The 18,439-nt window shown below is 49.9% G+C and overlaps 2 protein-coding genes across 10 annotated transcripts; one reads left to right on the forward strand and one right to left on the reverse strand.

The window, feature by feature from the left end:
• Window positions 1-194: 194 nt before the first annotated feature.
• On the reverse strand, window positions 195-3,364 carry LOC122394044 (proteasome subunit alpha type-6-like). 4 transcript variants are annotated; one of them, XM_043390595.1, is made up of 8 exons: window positions 3,266-3,364; window positions 2,677-2,771; window positions 2,409-2,503; window positions 1,963-2,061; window positions 1,498-1,636; window positions 1,054-1,232; window positions 716-810; window positions 195-354 (listed from the first exon to the last, which is right to left on the reverse strand). In XM_043390595.1, the coding sequence occupies exons 2-8, from the start codon at window positions 2,750-2,752 to the stop codon at window positions 297-299; spliced, it is 741 nt and encodes a 246-aa protein (XP_043246530.1). In that variant the 5' UTR covers window positions 2,753-2,771; window positions 3,266-3,364; the 3' UTR covers window positions 195-296. The 4 variants fall into 4 exon arrangements, with proteins under 4 accessions (XP_043246530.1, XP_043246532.1, XP_043246533.1 ...); XM_043390597.1 differs by having other exon boundaries at window positions 3,226-3,278; XM_043390598.1 differs by lacking the exon at window positions 3,266-3,364 and adding an exon at window positions 3,232-3,264.
• A 270-nt stretch (window positions 3,365-3,634) lies between these two features.
• Window positions 3,635-10,708, forward strand: LOC122394045 (ubiquitin-like domain-containing CTD phosphatase 1). 6 transcript variants are annotated; one of them, XM_043390599.1, is made up of 3 exons: window positions 3,635-3,683; window positions 8,496-9,620; window positions 9,953-10,708. In XM_043390599.1, the coding sequence occupies exon 2, from the start codon at window positions 8,588-8,590 to the stop codon at window positions 9,599-9,601; it is 1,014 nt and encodes a 337-aa protein (XP_043246534.1). In that variant the 5' UTR covers window positions 3,635-3,683; window positions 8,496-8,587; the 3' UTR covers window positions 9,602-9,620; window positions 9,953-10,708. The 6 variants fall into 6 exon arrangements, with proteins under 6 accessions (XP_043246534.1, XP_043246538.1, XP_043246536.1 ...); XM_043390603.1 differs by having other exon boundaries at window positions 3,673-3,692; XM_043390601.1 differs by having other exon boundaries at window positions 3,676-3,696.
• Window positions 10,709-18,439: the final 7,731 nt, after the last annotated feature.

Consider the following 18,439-nt stretch of genomic DNA (forward strand, 5'->3'; position numbering starts at 1 on the left):
TAACCACAAGTAGGTTGTCTCATCGTATAGCTGTTAATGCACGGCAGTCATGTATAGCCCCAGATAGTTTGTGATACCACTATACGGCCGATGCACGGTCCCAGTATTCATTCCGTTGTTCGAATCGGTATATTCAACTGTCGGCGCGCGCTCCCAAAGCGCACATCTCGCTCCGACAGATCAGTAATTGCGAACACAGGACAAAAAATCGTGTATTGGACAACGGGCGCCCGCCGGGAGCGGCACCTCGAGCGAAACAGAATCGCGGGCCGGCGGGCCGGCTCTCCATCCCCACCTCAGTCGTTCTGGGCGATCGCCGTCAAATGCGCGTCAATCTCCGCCTCTGTCAGCGTCCTGCGAAGAGCGGTGTTGGTTAGAAACTGTCACGAGCTGAGACATTGACAGGCTGACACTCGACAGTCGACATGCACGTTCTGGTAAGTGCTGCAAAATGGCTAGCAGATATGACACGAAGTGAATCGAGCTAGTGAACGCGCACTGATATTACACAGGTTTACAGACATGTACCGAAACGGATGCAGGTTTACAGAAAGATACCGATACGGTCACGGGTTTAAGACACATAATGAAGAACCTACTACCGGCGAAATACGGTGATGGGGAAAGTGTTTGCATATGTTTGCATTTGGCCGAATGATCACAATGTTAAAGATCATAAACCCAGGCTGGGTAATGAAAGGTATCTCATTCTCACCTAAATTCAGGGTTGTCCTTGGAGACCACGGCCACCTCGATCTCGGTCGGTTTGAAGTCGGCCGACAGCACAGACGACAGGGCCGTAATCGCCAGCTGAAGGAGAAAAAACAAACACATGGCTCAATAATCTGCACAAACCAGTTACTGCGAAACGTGCAAACTGGGCCTTTGACGGGCGTCGAAGAAAACCACGTATCGCCCTGTGTGCACTCATGAATGGGCCACCTATAACGGCAGTTATCCGCAGGAAGAACACTTATCCTCAAACATCCCACGTATGTACCTCTCCAGCCAACCAGTACGGGTCCGTAGACTTAACATGTGTATAAGACTCACGTGGATCGCCTCAGTGTGCTCGAAGTCGGTCTTCTTCTTGAGCTTCTTCTCGAGGAAGGCGTTGGCCTCGGTCTGCTTGACGCCGACGCTGCAGGCGCGGAAGCCGCAGTAGTAGCCGGCCGGGTCGGCCTTGTACACGCACGCCCCCAGCTCGTCGTCATAGGCGATCAGCGTCATACCTGTGCGCGCGGCGACAGGCAGCGTTAGTGGACGACATGTGCATCGGAAAATCACGGTACAATATGTAGGGGCTCACTGATGAGGGTGGTCTGGCCTGCCAATGATAATCAAAAGGGAATGAATAAATTATTATCCCTTATCAAAGTTTTCAAATTATTATCCCATTTCGTCATACCCTAAAGGTTTATTTGTGACTTTGTTGCTCGTGCCCCTCGATAACTCATGGTACGTCCCCCGTCAGTCGGTGGCGCCGGCGTCACTCACAGCATCCGAGCGGCCGCAGCTCGGCGTTCTGTGTGTACACCTGCGAGATGTCTGCCATCCGTTTGCAGAGCATGTCGACGGGGATGTCGTGGCCGTACTTGTAGCGCCAGTTGGCAGCCTCGATCCGCGCCCGCTGCACCTGTACAGAGAGCGGGGAGGGTCAGGGACAACCACAATAATGACGGACGTTTGCAGAATAGACAGACGCGTCACTACATCGCTTCTCCGAGAATTCAACCTCAATTAACAAGCGTTCCATTTTCTGATGGCTGCTGACATTGCGCAAAACACCATTAAAAAAAAAAACTTGACTTGATCAAACTGTTTTAAATTGTTATAACTCGAGTTTTCACCAACAAAAGATTTATGACCCGTCGCAGGCCCAAGTCGCGTGACTGACCGGGTTCGGATGATGCCCGCTTTACCCCGCGCGCGCACCGCCGTAGGTGCCGCGGCGGCACGTACCATGGCTCTGGAGTCCGCCGTCATGCCAGTCATCACGCAGCCGATGTGCTTCGTGATCTTGAACATGTGCGTGATGGTGGAGGCATCGAACAGCTTGTCCTGCAGCGCGGGAGCTCGGTCAGAACTTCAAGATGGCACGTACCAAGACATTGGACGGTGCAGCATGGCATCATACGTGTATTTGCGACATGACAGTTGAGCCAGCCGGGAAAATGTTTTTTTTTGTCTAGGATGCCAAACGACCAGGCCACTTTGAAGATGAAGTCCAAGTAGTTAAAACATTATTAACCTTACCTACTAACCTACTAACCTTCAACCAACCAACCTACATACCTACAACCTACTACCTACATACCACTCAGACTTCATCTTCATGCATACCAAGAGATGCAGCTAATTTGATGCCAGGGCTCTTAAACCCCATGTCATTCTATTGTTTCACTTACAGGCACTTTCTTCTGTGTCACTGCCACTGCTGTATCCTTTCCCTTCAGTGCAATTGATGTGAGGCCTCCTTGGTTGACAGCTTTGAAGGCATACTCTGCAATAAAATGACATGCCTTATCATTCATTCATACCTATTCAGACAGTGTTACCTCACAGAGATTAACCAATGTCCTCCCAGAAACCTGGAAATAGTAATAGATATTGCAATCATTCTGTGTGTGACCAAAAGGATTTATGCAGAAAAAGTCATGTTTTCATCATACTCACCTACTTGGTAGAGCCTTCCCTCTGGTGAGAAGATAGTAATGTGACGGTCGAAACCAGCACTACTTCCGCGTGACATTCTTCAAAATATTGGGAACCTGAAAATATGAAATTGAAATATAAAGTAAAGCAACAACAAGCAATGAAACTGGGTAGTCATAAATCAGGTATCACACTTGTTTTTTGCAACCAAGGAAAGGTGCTATGCCCAGAGATGCTTCCTTATCAAACTGAAACCAAACAAAAACCTAACCGAGCCTGACCTAACCTACAACGCCTACAACCTACGGCATTAGTAGAGCAGACGTCACACGATGGTTTTCCAACCAAGGAGAAGCGCCATACCCGGTGGTGCTTCAGGCTTCTTTCTAGGAAAACCTAAACAAACCTAACCTAACCTACAACCTACAAACCTAAAACCTACAAACCTACAAACCCTTGCCTAAAGGCTACAGCCTACAGCGTCTGTCCTTGGTTCACATTTGGATTCTTAATTTCACAAAACACCGTTATTATTCCCTCAATTGTTTGTCCTGTCATAACCACGGATACTTTAACAGATAGGACGGTGCAAAATTCAAAATAAACTCACCAATGTTCCCAACGGCGCTCAAAAACAAAAATGCCACCGGCGCTGATATATTTCGGATTTCGGTCAAAAGCGCCACAATGACAGAGCAAATCTCATTGTTTGTTGCTACCAAATTTGAAAAATATTCCTCTCCATACCGCATTTCTGATGAAAGTTTTCTAAAACTTTTCAAAATGAAATTCTTAATTTAAGACTAGAGCATGATATTGATCAGAATTGTTGATTTTTCTTATTGTTTCTGCATTGCCAGGTCATGGCAACATTTGAATTGACGAGTTGAAGACGAAACTCCGGAAAGACTCGATATGCTGCCTTACAAGAAATACTTCAAATATGGTAGCAAATTGGAGGTTGTGTAAGTGGCTGATCAAAGACAAATGGCTGCGCAATGTATGCCGACGCGGAGAGTTTACTATAGGTTGGTTGGGTTGGTTGGTCGGATATGAGGTTTTGATTAAAATTAAGGGTTTTACAGCCGCTGATATGCATTTTCTTAATTTCACACTATATTTACAATCAATCCACTCAAGGTGCCTTTTATTTATATTCAACGCTTCATGATTCAATGGTGGAAACTTGGCAAGGGTTGAAAAGGGCGTCGTTCTCAGTAAACGCAACCTACCTTCCCGTGTATCAAGCTTAAATTTTTATGGATGATAGACACATATAATTGAAAGGCAATGTTTGTTTTACGCTTGTGATGAACAGTTGTTCCATCGAAATACAATTCATCTGGGGGTCTGGCTGTGGGATGAAAAACATTGTTGTCGCCTTCCATGTTACGCTGTACAACTGTCAACTGCTTTGCAAAGAGTGCTGCATACAGTTCCAGGACATTGCCTTTGAATATACAATGCATAGTGCAGCACAGTCCATAAAACACAATGCTATTTTAATGATTATGCTCATTGAATAGAGTTTTGAAGCAGATCTTTTCCTGTTGCTCCTCCTGAAATATGTCTGTTTCCCTATCATCATAGGGAAACATACCGGTCTCTCCTGCCACGGTAATGATGTCCCTGCTGTCCAATGGCCTTACTAATTGTGCCATATATTTGGTAGCACTAACTCATCCATGGTCATGCAATACCAATACGCATTCACCTTCCTGATGCTGGACCCAGTTCCTGACCTTGACCGATCACTGATGCTTTTTCTCAGTCTCTCTGCATTCGAGTTTGGTTCGGAAGTGGAGTAGAACCCACTACAGGATCAGTGGCTTTTTCAATTACAATTTTGATATGTTATGGGTTATGAAAGATAATCCTTTTATGAGCTTTAACCCGCGCCGGGCCGGTGCTCTGAAATTCCGCGCCGGGCCGCGGGGGGGTGTTTGAACACCCCCCCCCTTCTAACTCGGCTCCTGGGCCACGTAGCGACACGCGGTAAGCGGGAATCGAAAGAACGTCAAAAATAAGGACGAAAACACTTCAGTCATTTTTTGGGTCAGGTCAAAGGTCAGGTCACCAGAGGTCACCAAAGGTAAAATGTTGACTATTTCAACATTTTGGAAACTGCCAACGGCTATCTCGGGAACCGATAGAGCTACAGCGCCTCAAAAAAGCGCATTCGATAGCCCTTTTACAGACCTTTCTGAGTAATGTTCTCAGATTTGACCTCAGGTCAACGGTTTAGCCTCCAGAGGTCGAAAACTCCAAAAATAGCCGTTTTTACGAAAAACGTTTTTTCGGCAATAACTTTTGACTCAAAAAAGCTATCACATTACTTTTGCCAGCATCGTGTTTCTCTCGTCGAGACGCGTCGAATGAACTATAATTTGACCTTGAAAGGTCAACTTGAAAATTTGACCTCAGGTCAAGGTCATGACCTGACCGGAAAAGGTCATGTTGCATATCAGTCGATCCGCAACGTCGAGCCAAACACATCTAAGGCGTTTTCAGCGCTCTAGCACGCCTCTATCAGATGTTATCATCGAAAAACTGTTAGATTCTGTTCGTGACCTGAGATGACCTCGGGGACATAACGAGGGGTCACAGTTGCCATTTTCTGGTTCAGTGTGTCTATTTTACCTACATCTCGATGTTTGAGAGTGTCTACAGTGGCGTATCCAGGATCTTGAAAAGGGGGAGGCCAAGCCTGCTCAAGGGGCCCCACCCTTACCTCACGGGCCCCAGTAGTGGCGTACTTAACCCACGCCCAGGTGCGGTTCTTTGCCACTTTCACCCATGTGAGGGAGCCCTTTTAGGCGCACTCGGCAATCTAAAAAAGAAAAGAAAAACGAAAAAGCCATTGATATCGATAGCTCTGTACCTATGTACTTATGTAGTGTACCTACGATTTATTTCAGAAGTAGGCTTACAGTTTTTTTTTTTGCTTTGGTCGTCGCCGGGGCCACTAAAGATTATCAAAAGCAGAATGTTTTGTCATTTTTTACGATTGTAACATTTTTCAAAGGGCAGATGTCAATCTCTTAGTGTCTTGCGCTGGTTGAGGGCTGATACCCTTAACTTTAGAAGGGCCCGACTCGGGTTGAGCTCTGATCTAGACTCTGATGGCCCTATGTTGCCCACATTGGCCTCACTCACACCTCTGAAGGCTCATTCTGGCCTCTGAAAGCCCCACACCGGCAACAGAGTGAACCTCGCTGGCCTCCGGGCCCCATAATGGCCTCAGGAGACCCATGCTATGGCTGACCTCATAGGGCCCCCGCTGGCTCTTTAGAGTCTTTGAGTCAGTCTGACGACCTTATGCCGCTCTCGAACCCACGCCGGTCTTTAGAAGCCCATGATGTCCGAGGGTCCCACGCCGGCCTTTAAGGGCCACTCCTACCTCAGGGGGCCCAAACATGCATAAGTCCTGAAAAGTGGCCGCCGAGGCCCTCGAGGTGGCCTCTAATGGCCCGACGCCAGCCTATGAGGGCCCGCGCTGGCTTCTGAGGGCCCAGCACCAGCCTCTGAAGTCTGAAGTCAGATGACAGATGGTCCCACACTGGCCTCAGAGGGTTCACGCTGATCACAGAGTGCCCCACACGGGTCTAAAAGGGCTCCACATTGTCTTCAGAGGGCCCCAAGCTAGTATCGGTGGCCAATGGGCCTCAGTCTGACCTAAGAAGGCCCATGTCGCTGGGGTTAAAAGACCCCACGCTGGACATAGACGGCCCCATGCTGGGCATAGACGGCCCCATGCTGGACATATAGGGTCCCACACTGGCCTTACAAGGCCCCACACTGGCCTTACAAGGCCCCACACTGGCCTTACAAGGCCCCACACTGGCCTTAAAAGACCCCACAATGGCCTTAGAGGGCCCCACACTGGCCTTGGAGGGCTGAGCGCTGGCTCCTTAGGGCTCTACACCAGCGTCAAAGGATCCCACGCTTGAGTCCGACTTTATTTATGCTTGGGCCAGTACTTTAGATGAGGCCCTGAAGGTCGTTTCTCGGGACACTCAAGCAGGCACGTACCCAGGATTTCGCCCAGGAGGGGGCCACCTGCTCTCAAAGGGGCCCACGGATCACCCGGATGCCGCTGTCAACCTCGGAGGCGCCGGTGTGGGGGCTCTCAGAGCCGCCGAAGTAGGCCCTTAAGAGGCACTGGTGTGGGGCCCTTAGAGGTGGCAGTGGAGGCCCTCGCAGGCGCCGTTGTGAGGGCCCTCAGAAACACCGGTGTGGGCCGTGGGGCCATAGCAAACGGGTATGGGGCCCTTACAGCTGATCCCTTATTGGCCGGCAAGAGCCCTCAGGGCCGGCAAGGTCCCTCAGAAACTGGCGTAAGGCCCTTCTGGAGATAAGTGTGGCTACACAAGAGCCCATTGGGTGTTCTCACAAGCCCTGTGGTCTCCTTTCCAGTTAAAGCGTTGCCAGCGCTGGCCCTCTGCCGCCAATTGGCACCGCAGGGCCTCTCGAGCTCGAGGGGACCCTAAACCCTATAACGGACACGTGCCCCCTCGCCCCTGGCCATACCATTGAATCCGAGTGATCACGGGCCGTTCAGGTAATCAGGGGCCTCTCAGGTGACCAGGGCCTTTCAATTGACCAGGGGTCTTTCAGTTGACCAGGGGCCCACCAGGTGACTTGGGGGACCCTCTGATAACCAGAGGACGGTTATACCAGGGGCTCCATGGGTAACTAAGGGCCTTTATGTGACTGCAGGGGCCCTTCATATTACCAGGTACTCCCCGGGTAAACATGCGCCTTCAGGTGACCAGGATTTCTTCAGATCACTGGCCAGGGGTCACCCAGGGGATCAGGAGCCCCTTAGATAACTAGGTGCCCCTCAGGTAACCAGGGGCCCCTCAGATAACCAGGGGCCCCTCTTATACCAAGAGGCCCCACTGGTAACCAGGGGCCTCTCAGATAATCAGGGGCTCTCAGGCAATCACGGGTCCCTTAGGTAATCAGGGGCCCCTAAGGCAAGCAGCGGCCCCCCAGGAAACCAGGGGACCCTCAGGTAACCATGGGCCCCTCAGATAGCCAGGGCCCCTCAGGTAACCAGGGCCCCCGTAGCCAGGGGCCCCTCAGGTAACCAGGAGTCCTTCAGATAACCAGGGACCAATCAGGTAACCAGGGCCCCTCAGATAACCATGGGCCCCTCAGATAACCAGGGGCCCCTCAGATAACCATGGACCCCTCAGATAACCAGGGACCACTTAGGTAACCAGGGGCCCCTCAGGTAACCAGGCCCCCAACATGGTAACATGGCCCCCTTGGGTACGTCACTGCACTCAAGTGACCCAAAGGGCCCAGTTGCATGTTTGATGCCAAAGGGGGAGGCCATGGCCTCTTGGCCTCCCCCCTGGATACGCCACTGAGTGTCTAGAATAGCGTTCGTGCAAAACAGGCGCTTTTCAATTTTCTCCCATTGACTTGTAATGGAGAGGCCGCAAAATTGACCTGACCTTAGGTCACCGATATCAAAATTCCGAGATATACATTTTATAGATAGTGTTGCTCTTATCAATCGCTGAAAGTTTCAAGGCAATCGTTCAGTCGGTGTAGCTATGACGAGCATTCTAATTTTTTCTGAGGTGAGGTCACTTGGCGTGACCTGGTGACCTGACCTAAGGTGACCTGGGTCTGAAATTTTCACAACATGTGCGGAAAAGATGCACAAACAGGTGTGCCAAAAACGGCGGCGCTCCGCGCCGCCGTTTTTGAGATATCTGCGAAAAACCGCAAGGGGGGGTGTTCAAACACCCCCCCGGCCCGGCGCGGGTTAATACACTTGCATATTTTCATATTTTCTCATAGTTGATTGCCTTTTTACTCCACAGGACATAGCATTACCTATTGCTGAGCTACAACAGCTGTTCACAAGGGGAAGCCACTCTGCTGCGATCAGTGAGCGGCGCTGTCCGTGACTGCCATGTCGGCCGATGCTGCCCCGGCCGGCGGCTCGGGCGCGGGCGAGGGAGCCGACGAGGGCACCGTGCAGCTGACGGTCAAATGGAGCGGCCAGGAGCTGCCGGTGCGCCTGCTGGCCACCGACACGGTGGCCGACCTGCGTGACGCGCTGTGTCTGCAGACGCGCGTGCTGCCCGCCCGCCAGAAGCTGCTGAACCTGAAGGTGGGCGGCCGGCCGGCGCCCGACTCGGCCGAGCTCGGCGCGCTCGCCCTCAAGCCCGGCGCCAAGATCATGATGATGGGCAGCCCGGAGGAGGCGATCGCGGCCGCCAACGAGGTGCCCGAGGGCGCCGGCGCCGTCATGGACGACTTTTTCGACGAGGAGGGCGAGGTGCCGGTCCACCTGCGGCCCGAGTACATCGCCAAGGTGGAGCGCCGCGTGCGCGACTACAAGGTGGAGATAAAGAACCCGCTGCGTGAGGGCAAGCGTCTGCTGGTGCTGGACATCGACTACACGCTGTTCGACCACCGCAGCGTGGCCGACTGCGGCGCGCAGCTGATGCGGCCCTACCTGCACGAGTTCCTGACGTCCGCCTACCGCGACTACGACATCGTCATCTGGTCGGCCACCTCGATGCGCTGGATCGACGAGAAGATGAAGCTGCTGGGCGTCAGCAAGCACCCCGACTACAAGATCGCCTTCCACCTGGACAACCTGGCCATGATCACGGTGCACACGGAGCACTACGGCGTCACCGAGTGCAAGCCGCTGGGTGTCATCTGGGGCAAGTTCCCCGACACGTCGCCGCGCAACACCATCATGTTCGACGACGTGCGCCACAACTTCCTGATGAACCGGCAGAGCGGGCTGCGCATCAAGGCGTTCCGGCAGGCGCACCAGAACCGCGACAAGGATGTGGAGCTACTGCTGCTGGCGCGCTACCTGCGCTCCATCGCGCAGCTGGACGACTTCAGCACGCTGCGCCACCGGGACTGGGAGCGCTACCTGGAGAAACACCCGCCCCCGGACCCCTGAGACGGCGCTAGTAGGCCAGGTGCGTGTGCTGTGGGCTTCATGGTAACTGAGGGCATCTAGGATTTTCATCACCTATTTTGTGACTCCACTTATTGGTCTAACGAGCATACTACGTGATTACAGTTGCAAATAGCTTTGCAGTTCTGTAACAAATAACTGAAGCATTCATATTGGATTTGCTTTTTTTCATAGAACAAGGAGCAAGTGTGGGCACTGGGCAATGTTTCCATTTCACTGTAATCATTCGGCTTCGAAAAACACAAACATTGGGTGGCATTGGCAACTATCACGTTCACGTGACTTTCGAGATGCTCAATTATCACCTGCTAACACTCATCTGTTTTGTTTCAGGCGGGGTGGCGACGGTGCACGGCGGCGATGCCGCATTTCCAGTGTTCGTGGATTCTCAGCCCAGCCCACCAGTTCACCATATCACTTACCGAGCCGACCTCTGCCTGGGGTCGGCTGCCGCCGGCTCTACTGATCGCCGGGGGCGCCCCTCCCCTATCTGTGGCTGTGGTGAGATGTGACCGACGTAGGGGACAGTGCCGAGGGTGATAACTATTGTGCAGAGGGCGAGACTCTGTTGGACCGGGACCGGTGGTAGACGGAGACGGTAGATCGGTGCACGGTGGCATCCGTCCATGAGTTTACCGGGACAGAGTGCTCGCTGACAGACGTGACAAAGTGCTCGCTGACAGAGGTGACAGAGCTGAGGGCGGCCGCTGCACCCACGCCGGCCGAGTGGCGATAGACCACGACTGGACGGTACGACTCTGCCGTACCGAACTCTGCCGGTCGGCGGCGCCACTCCGCGGCGCGGGCCGCCGCAGCGCTACTGTGTCGTTATACAAGTGTACGCTGTTGTAAATGTCTTGATCCGTGATGCTGTAAAACCTGGTTGTGGGCTACGTCGGATGTTGTCGCACATAATGTACTGTCATTTGACATTTTCATCCAAGAATTGTCATCGTTGCTGGATGTTTTTGACTATTCCACAGGTTGTATATTGATGTTTATCAGTATCTCGTAATTCAGCTTGCGTCAAACGCAGGATGCGCGTCCCTCACATTTTATCAGTTGGCCGTAATACAGTGTGAAAATGTCTGCTGGCTCATTAATAGGTGGGTTGACATGCAGCTGGTCCGATGAACATATCTGGGCGCCGTAAGAGAGGTTCCGGCTTAGAAATAGAGGTTCCGGCGATACTGGTGCTGCCGCCACCGCCGTAGCGGGAACGATCGACACTAGAGCTTCTCATAGTCGCCGCTTCGTTGACAGATGATGGTTATGGTGATAGAGAAATCGCAGCTGGGACGACAGAATTTGTCTTGACAGACACTTGCCCCGATCGCACGGTTTCTGATCGGGGATTTTTACAGTATCGTGTGTTCTGGTTGTTAAAATTGTTCGGTTGGTTGTTACCTACTTGCATGCTTATTGGTTGCTTAGTTTGCAAATGCGGTGAACCGTTTCATCCTCCGGTGTCGAGGCTCTTCAAACCGTCTGAATAATTAGCTAATGCCGGTTAGTTCATATTACAAGAATAGGGCATCGTTTGCTTTGTGATTGACTCAAAGCTGTGTTGCGTGTAAAACTGACTGTTTCAAGACTGATTTGGCTGCATTTGGCCTTCATATTTAATTTGGTCATCCTAAGCTAAACGGTATAGTGTATACAGCTCCGGATAGCTGCATGAACATGCATTATTCGATGGTGTTTCTCGAAGCTTTTATGATAGTGAGCCACTTATCAACACCATTTGGTTTTACGCCATTGACCCCATTTTCTTGAAAACAAAAAGATGAGCAAAGGGCCAGGCGGTGCAAAACAACAAACGTAAAAATTCGCTTCAAAAGTAGCTGCCGAAGATGGTCGTTGCCCATATGAACCGAGCACAATGCAAGGAAATCATTAGCGCGCGCAGCTGCACACAACTGAGACTGACGCCAAAGGAGCTGTATTGATGTTGAATTGAAGGAAAGGCGACTCTGAATGGCGGGTGGGTGGCAGAGACCTGTCGTTCGCTCGTTAGTCCGGCTAATACCCTCTGTCCGTACTGACATTCTCCCAATTACCCCGAACAGAGAGACGGAGAGCCGGCGCGACTGGCAGTACAGTCTGAGCAGCTCTGCTCCGGCCGGCCGTGGACGCCTAACAAGTCACCCGATACCGGCCATTGGTGGCCGCTATTCCTGTCTGAAAACGCGCGAGGCTTGGGAGTGGTTTGGTGAGATCGTGTAGTTATTATGATGTTATGGATAGACTTAGCTTCGCTTACCAGGACCTTCCCCTAGTTTGACAAAATCGCTATCACGTCGCATTCGATGAAGCCAGCTTCGCTCGGCATGGACTCTTACGTTGAGTCTCAATTACTACCATGAGCTTTCTGTAGGACGTTTCACATTAACTCGCGCCGGGCCGGTGATCCGCGACTTTTCCGCCGGGCCGGGGGTGTCTGACCCCCCCCCCCCCCGTCTAACTCGGCTCCTGGGCCACGTAGCGACATACGGTAAGCGGCATAAAAAAACGTCAAAAATTATGACGGAAACACTTCGGTCATTTTTTGGGTTAGGTCAAACGTCAGGTCGCCAGATGTCATCAAAGGTCGAATGTAGGCCATTTCAACAATTTTGGAAACTGCCGACTGCTAACTCGGGAACCAATATAGAGCTACAGCGCCGCGGAAAAGCGCATTCGATAGCCCTTTTACAGACCTTTCTGAGTGTTGCTCTCAGATTTGACCTTAGGTCAACGGTTTAGTCTCCAGAGAGCAAAAACGGTAAAAACAGACGTTTTCACCAAAAACAGTTTTTCGGTAATAACTTTTGATTCAAGCAAGCCACGACATTACTTTTGCCAGCATCGTGTTCCTCTCGTCGAGACGCGTCGGATGAACTATTCGCTGACCTTGAAAGGTCATTTTGAAAATTTGACCTCAGGTCAAGGTCATGACCTGACCGGAAAGGGTCATGTTGCATATCCGTATCGTCGAGCTGAATACATCCGACGTGTTTTCATCGCTCTAGCACGTCTCTATCAAAAGTTATAGCCAAAAAACTGCTGGTGACCGTTCATGACCTGAGATGACCTCAGGGACACACAGAGGGGTCACAGGTGCATTTTTCCGATTCAGAGGGTTTTGAACCCCATTCGTCCACAAGAGAAGCATTTCAATTTTCTCCCATTGACTTAGGTATAATGGAGAGGTCGCAAAATTGACTTGACCTTAGGTCACCGATATCAAAATTCTGATACCACATACCTCTTATCAATCGCTGAAAGTTTCAAGGCGATCGTTCAGCCGCTGTAGCTCTGACGAGAATTGAAACTTTTTCTGAGGTGAGGTCACTTGACGTGACCTGGTGACCTGACCTTGAAAGCCCTGGGTTTACAACATTGCACAATTTTTACAACAATGTGCGGAAAAGATGCATAAACAGGTGTGCCAAAAACGGCGGCCGTTTTTGAGATATTTGCGAAACACCGCATTTGCTGAGCACCCGATTCCCCCCCCCCCCCCAACACTACCCCCACGCCCAGGTCACGTCAAGTGATCCGAGCAAGTAGTACGGTAAATGCTCTCCGTATAGCTACTACGTTAGAACGATTCATTTAACCCGCGCCCTGCCCGCTGCCGGCGGGAAGCGTGTTTGTTTGAAATCCCCTCGCGGTATTCCCCGAAAATCTTGAAAACAGCGGAGTATGGCCGCCATTTGTGGCACACCTATTTATGTATTTGTGCGTTACACGTTGTGAAATATTCAGACTCATGTTTTTCAAGGTCAGGTCACCAGGTCACGTCAAGTGATCTCACCGCAGTAAATGTTCTAGACACTCGCCAAAGCGACACCGTCTTAATTTTTTGTGTAGCTTTGGTCACACACAGTCACACAGGTACAAGAATATCTTTAAGGGAATTATAAAGGTGTAAGTTCAACACCACAATGACACCTAAAGTGCCGTCAAGTTTGACGCTTTTAAATACGCGTAAGCGTTTAGCGTATATGGGAGTCAGCAGTCAGCACCACACCTTCTAAAGGTTATTGAAGACACGCATTCAAAGAAAGCTTTTGTGCCAATCGAGCTCAAGTCAAGCTGTAAGTCACCGAAGGTCTTGGTGAATGAACAAGTCCTCCCGCGTCCGATGGAGGCCCCCTCAGTGTCTAGACTTGGGCAATGTACAATTATATCCATTCTCAAACTCAAGGTTCGAACTTCGAAATTCAAATTTTCCCGATTCTGACGTCTGTGAACTAATTTAACTCACAGCTTGTGAACTTATGATCTGGAAAATCTCCTATAGGTGATAACGTTACGGAGCGAGCGAAGTGAGCGGAGTCTTACGTAGAATAACGGAAATTTCTGAGTATGAGCGGCCGGCCGGCCGGCCGTGGTCACGATTTTGCGACGCTTATATCTCAGCAGTCAGCAGCCACTCGACCGATTTACATGCGGTAATTTTTGTAGGGTAGCTTCATTCCTTCTACCAAGTATTGGACTATTCTTGATGCATGTGGGTGACCCCTATGCACGTGCTACGTGCAAAACGAAGAGGTGTCAGTTTGGTAATAGTTGCAATATCTCGGTGACTACTTGGCCGATTGCGCTGAAAGTTGGCATGTAGGTAGACACCCACTAGGCAATGCATATCCATGTGCCAGAGTTGGGGTGCTGCTGCACGTGCGCACGTGCAGGGATCGTTTCCAGTTCTCGAGAACGGCTGGACCGATGGCGCTCAAATTTGGTACACGGTTAGGGACCAGTTAGTAGGGTGCCGTGCTCAAGTCAGTTGGGACCCATTTTACACGTGCGCACGTGCAGGGTGCCGCTTCCAGATCTCGAGAACGGCTGGGCCGATTGTACTCAATTTGGCCGACATCGCTAGAGACCGGTTAGTAGGGTCTCTAAGGTGTACAACTCAGCTGGAGGTACCCCCTCGCAATTTCGCACGTGCAAGGATCACCCTCTCGCTCGCTCCGTTAGTTCCCCCAAAAGGCGTTATACTGGTGAATATTCTAAAGCTCTTGAATTCTTACCCGAAACATCGGTTTATAACATCTGTCGGTGCGAACGGGGAGGACGAGTTCCACCCATCTCGCCGTTCCGCCCCGCACTTGCTTGATCTTCACAAAGCTCTGATACGGGCCGCTGTGACTGGCAGGTACCATATTTTAAGGATTTATGTTAGCTTGTGACGTCTGCGTTCAGGTCAAATATCTCAACAATCATGGTAGGATTTTGGTTTGTGGTAAATAACGTGGCCAAAAAGATCGTAGAGTTGCGATTTTGACACTATCGTTCTCGATACGCTCAGGTTGAACGGTTCACTTGTTCTCTAAAGAAGTTTAACTTAGAGTGTTGACAGGTCAGGTCAAGGTTAGGATAGTCACACAGGTCACTTAGAAGAGCGATGCAGGTCATACAACATATAATTCTTAAATATGCAAGATATTACAACAAAAATTACCCGACGTTTCGTTTATTATAACTTTTTCAAGGGTAGAGATCGATAACCCTCGACGTTTCGACGATAAACGAAACGTCGGGTAATTTTTGTTGTAATATCTTGCATATTTATGAAATAATCGTCACATTACAACTCAACATATAATTCGATTGGACAGCTCTTTTTATCAGTCAGTCCCTTCGGTGTGCGGAATACCGAGTAAGCAAGCGTCCTTTCGCTGGAAAGTTTTAACCCGTGCCCCGCTGGGGAACAATGATTTCCACGCCCTGCATGGGGTGTTTGAACAAAATCCTTCTAACTCAGCCCCTGGGCCGCGTAGCGACACGCTGTAGGGGGCGCTCGAGAGACCGTGAAAAATCATGACGAAAGTACGCTCGTCATTTTTTAGGTTAGGTCAAAGGTCAGGCCACCAGAGGACGATAAAATTACGCCGATTTCGACACTTTTCAGCAAGTGGCGCATACCTAACTCGAGACCGGACAGAGTTACATCACCTCGGAAAAGCGCATCTGATAGCTATTTTAGCGTTAATTCTGATTAGTCATATTTTACCGACACACGGTAGGTAAACGGTTTAGCTCCCAGAAGACAAAAACGGTCATGTTGCCTACAAGTCGATCGTATCGTTCAGCCAAATACGTCAATGTTTTTTTTTTCATCGATCCAGCATGTCTCTATCAAAAGTTATAGGTATTGTCAAGAAGTGCTGGAGACCTTATATGACTTGAGGTGAACTCAGGAGTATATAAAGAGGGGCACGGGTGTTTTTTTCGATTCATTGTGTCGTGTTTACCTACATATGATGATGTTTGAAAGTGTTTGCCATGATTTTTTTTTCCAAAAGGAGCGCAACTCAATTTCACCTTGTTGACTAACAATGGGAAAGTAACAATGGAAATGTTAGGGTTGTATTGGATATTTTAGGAAGGTCGCAATGGATATATTTCACTAGGGCCCTGCAAATTCGATGGATTTGAGGGTGACTCCGACTACGACTCCGGCTTCAAAAATCGACTCCGACTCGAACTCCAACTCCGACTCCGACGCCGGCCGGTCGCGCGCCATAAATGAATATGTTATTTGTAGCCTGGCAGCTTAGTATCTTCTTTAACTATTGTACAGCATTAATTATTTTTATAGTTTTATAAATGTGCTTACGCTTTATGTTGTAACAATTACATTAGTGATAAATCCTTCGATACAGTAAATCAGTGTTATACTTTTATTATTAGTAATCAAAGCTTTTATATAACACCACAAGCATACGAGACTAAACACTTAAAACAGGTATAAAAAGGTGAAATCCTACAGGTTTTCAAAACAGCGATACGGATCCAGACAAGCGCGCAACCGCGACTCTCGCTGTCCAACGCGACACGCTAGCGACCATCGCAGGGTCGTGTCAACAAGACTATTGTTTTTTGCTTAATTTTAAGTCACGCATACATGGGGAAAAGGTAATGCCGGCAAAGACGCGGAACAAAATACACATCTCTAAAGCGCATCGCGCTGATGTATGTACTGCCCGCTGCTACCGCTGTAACTCTGGTTAGCCGTTAAAGGCTAATCAGTGTGATATTTAACCCTCGCCCTGGCAGGGGGGGGTCGATGCGACCCCCCCCTAAGGTTTTTCGAAGATAGCGTAAAAACGGCGGCGCGCAGCGCCGCCAAATTTGGCACAGCCTATGGGGCAACCTTTTTAAATATGTCCTGAAAATTTCAGGTCCGGGTGACCTTGGGTCAGGTCACCAGGTCAGAAAAACCGGTACAAGGTCATGGTCAAATTTCAATTTTCTTTTTGCACCTGTCCAACTCACAGTTTTTGACTGATTTCCTTCAAACTTTCAGGATGTGCTAAGTTCACCGAGTTGTATAACATATAGTTCGGGTTTTTTGAGGTCACTGACCTGAGGTCAGTTAGAGGTCATTACGTCGTAATGTTAAGCCTATGGGAAAATACTAAATTCGGAAAATACTGGAGATATCCGCTTCGTTCTATCACTTTTGTGCTTTGAAACCACAGTACTTAACAGCAGGTCACTTGGTGCTTCTTTGTTTGGTGTACTTATCCATGGGTCAGGTCAAATGAGGTCAACTGAGGTCAAATGACGTTTTTGCCAATAACTTGGCACATAATGACGCTAGAGCTTAAAAAATGGTATCATTGTGTTCCTAGTGATCAGCCGAATCGAATGATATGCGATATGACGCAATTTGGTTAACTTGAACTTAATTTATTAATTTAAGTTTACTTAAAATTTAAGAAAAACTTTAAGTACACTTAAGCAAGCTAAAAAGTATACCATTCGACGCGCCTTGACGTGCTGAGTTCACTGGTGCTTTTCTTTTTGCTCTATCTTAATTAGATCAAAAGTTATAGGCGAAAAACTTTTGACCTGTTTTTAGCGAAATTTTTACATTTATACCCCCCAAAACCCCCCCTAAATATTGACCTAGAGCAACCAAATTTGCACAGGAGCGAGAACTCCAGGGGGCCCACCTACCTACCAAATTTGGTGTTTCTAGGTGCCATAGGAGCCAATCGCGAGGGGGGGGTCGCATCGACCCCCCCCCCTGCCAGGCCGTGTTATGAAAAATGCCCTGCCAGGGCGAGGGTTAATAGGAAAGCAGCAAACTAACGCACCATTCATTCGAAAGACGAAAAACCTATCATACAAAACTACTAAAATCCCTGAGGAATCAATGGGCCAAACAGGCATCTAATAGGTACCCACTATTCCGTCGTGAAAACGGCCAAATGGTCCTGACCGTAGGTCACCGATATAAAAATTGCGAGGCATGCATTTGATACATACCTACTTATACTCCTATCAATTGCCGAAAGTTTCAAAGCAAACTCAGGTAAGGTAAGTGCCTCAGGAAAGGCGCCGAATGGGAAGAACTTCGAGGAGCGACAAATAAAAACCAACATCAACAGTCGTGTCGCTCATTGCAAGTCTGCGCCAGATTCCAGTAACCGACAATGGCTGAGCAGTGAGTATACGGAAAGTTGCGCCGCTGTCGCCAGCCCGATATTTTTCGCGGCATTTCCAGCTCAAAATCTGCCTGCAATGACTGTGTCTGTTATACCTCCTGGCTGAGGGTCACTCAGCGGTCATAGCCCACCCTCTGCACCTGTTGAAAGCCACCGATCCCCCTACCCGAGCCTGCAGAGGGGACCGGGCCGCTCGCGCTAGGACACCGTGTGTCGGGCTGACACCGAGGGCCCTCCGGCCGCCGCTCCGCCGGCCGCGACGACACGCGACGCGCCGGTGGACGAGGACAGGCGGCGGGAAGGAGGAAGAGCGGGTGTCGGCACCGGCTGGGACTCCAGTGGTGGTTCGGCGAGCGGCGGCACCACAGTCGGG

The sequence above is a fragment of the Amphibalanus amphitrite genome, unplaced genomic scaffold (assembly GCF_019059575.1).
Source record: "Amphibalanus amphitrite isolate SeventyFive unplaced genomic scaffold, NRLGWU_Aamphi_draft 000570F_arrow, whole genome shotgun sequence".
In the NCBI taxonomy this organism is placed as follows: Eukaryota; Metazoa; Arthropoda; class Thecostraca; order Balanomorpha; family Balanidae; genus Amphibalanus; species Amphibalanus amphitrite.

What these genes read in the sequence shown, in the direction of transcription:
- LOC122394044 (XM_043390595.1), bottom strand. Translation starts at nt 2,752, where the DNA reads ATGTCACGCGGAAGTAGTGCTGGTTTCGACCGTCACATTACTATCTTC. An exon ending in GGGAAGGCTCTACCAAGTAG is followed by an intron (nt 2,504 to 2,676) that starts GTGAGTATGATG and finishes ATTTTATTGCAG; the next exon opens with AGTATGCCTTCAAAGCTGTC. An exon ending in AGCACACTGAGGCGATCCAC is followed by an intron (nt 811 to 1,053) that starts GTGAGTCTTATA and finishes TTTCTCCTTCAG; the next exon opens with CTGGCGATTACGGCCCTGTC.
- LOC122394045 (XM_043390599.1), top strand. Translation starts at nt 8,588, where the DNA reads ATGTCGGCCGATGCTGCCCCGGCCGGCGGCTCGGGCGCGGGCGAGGGA.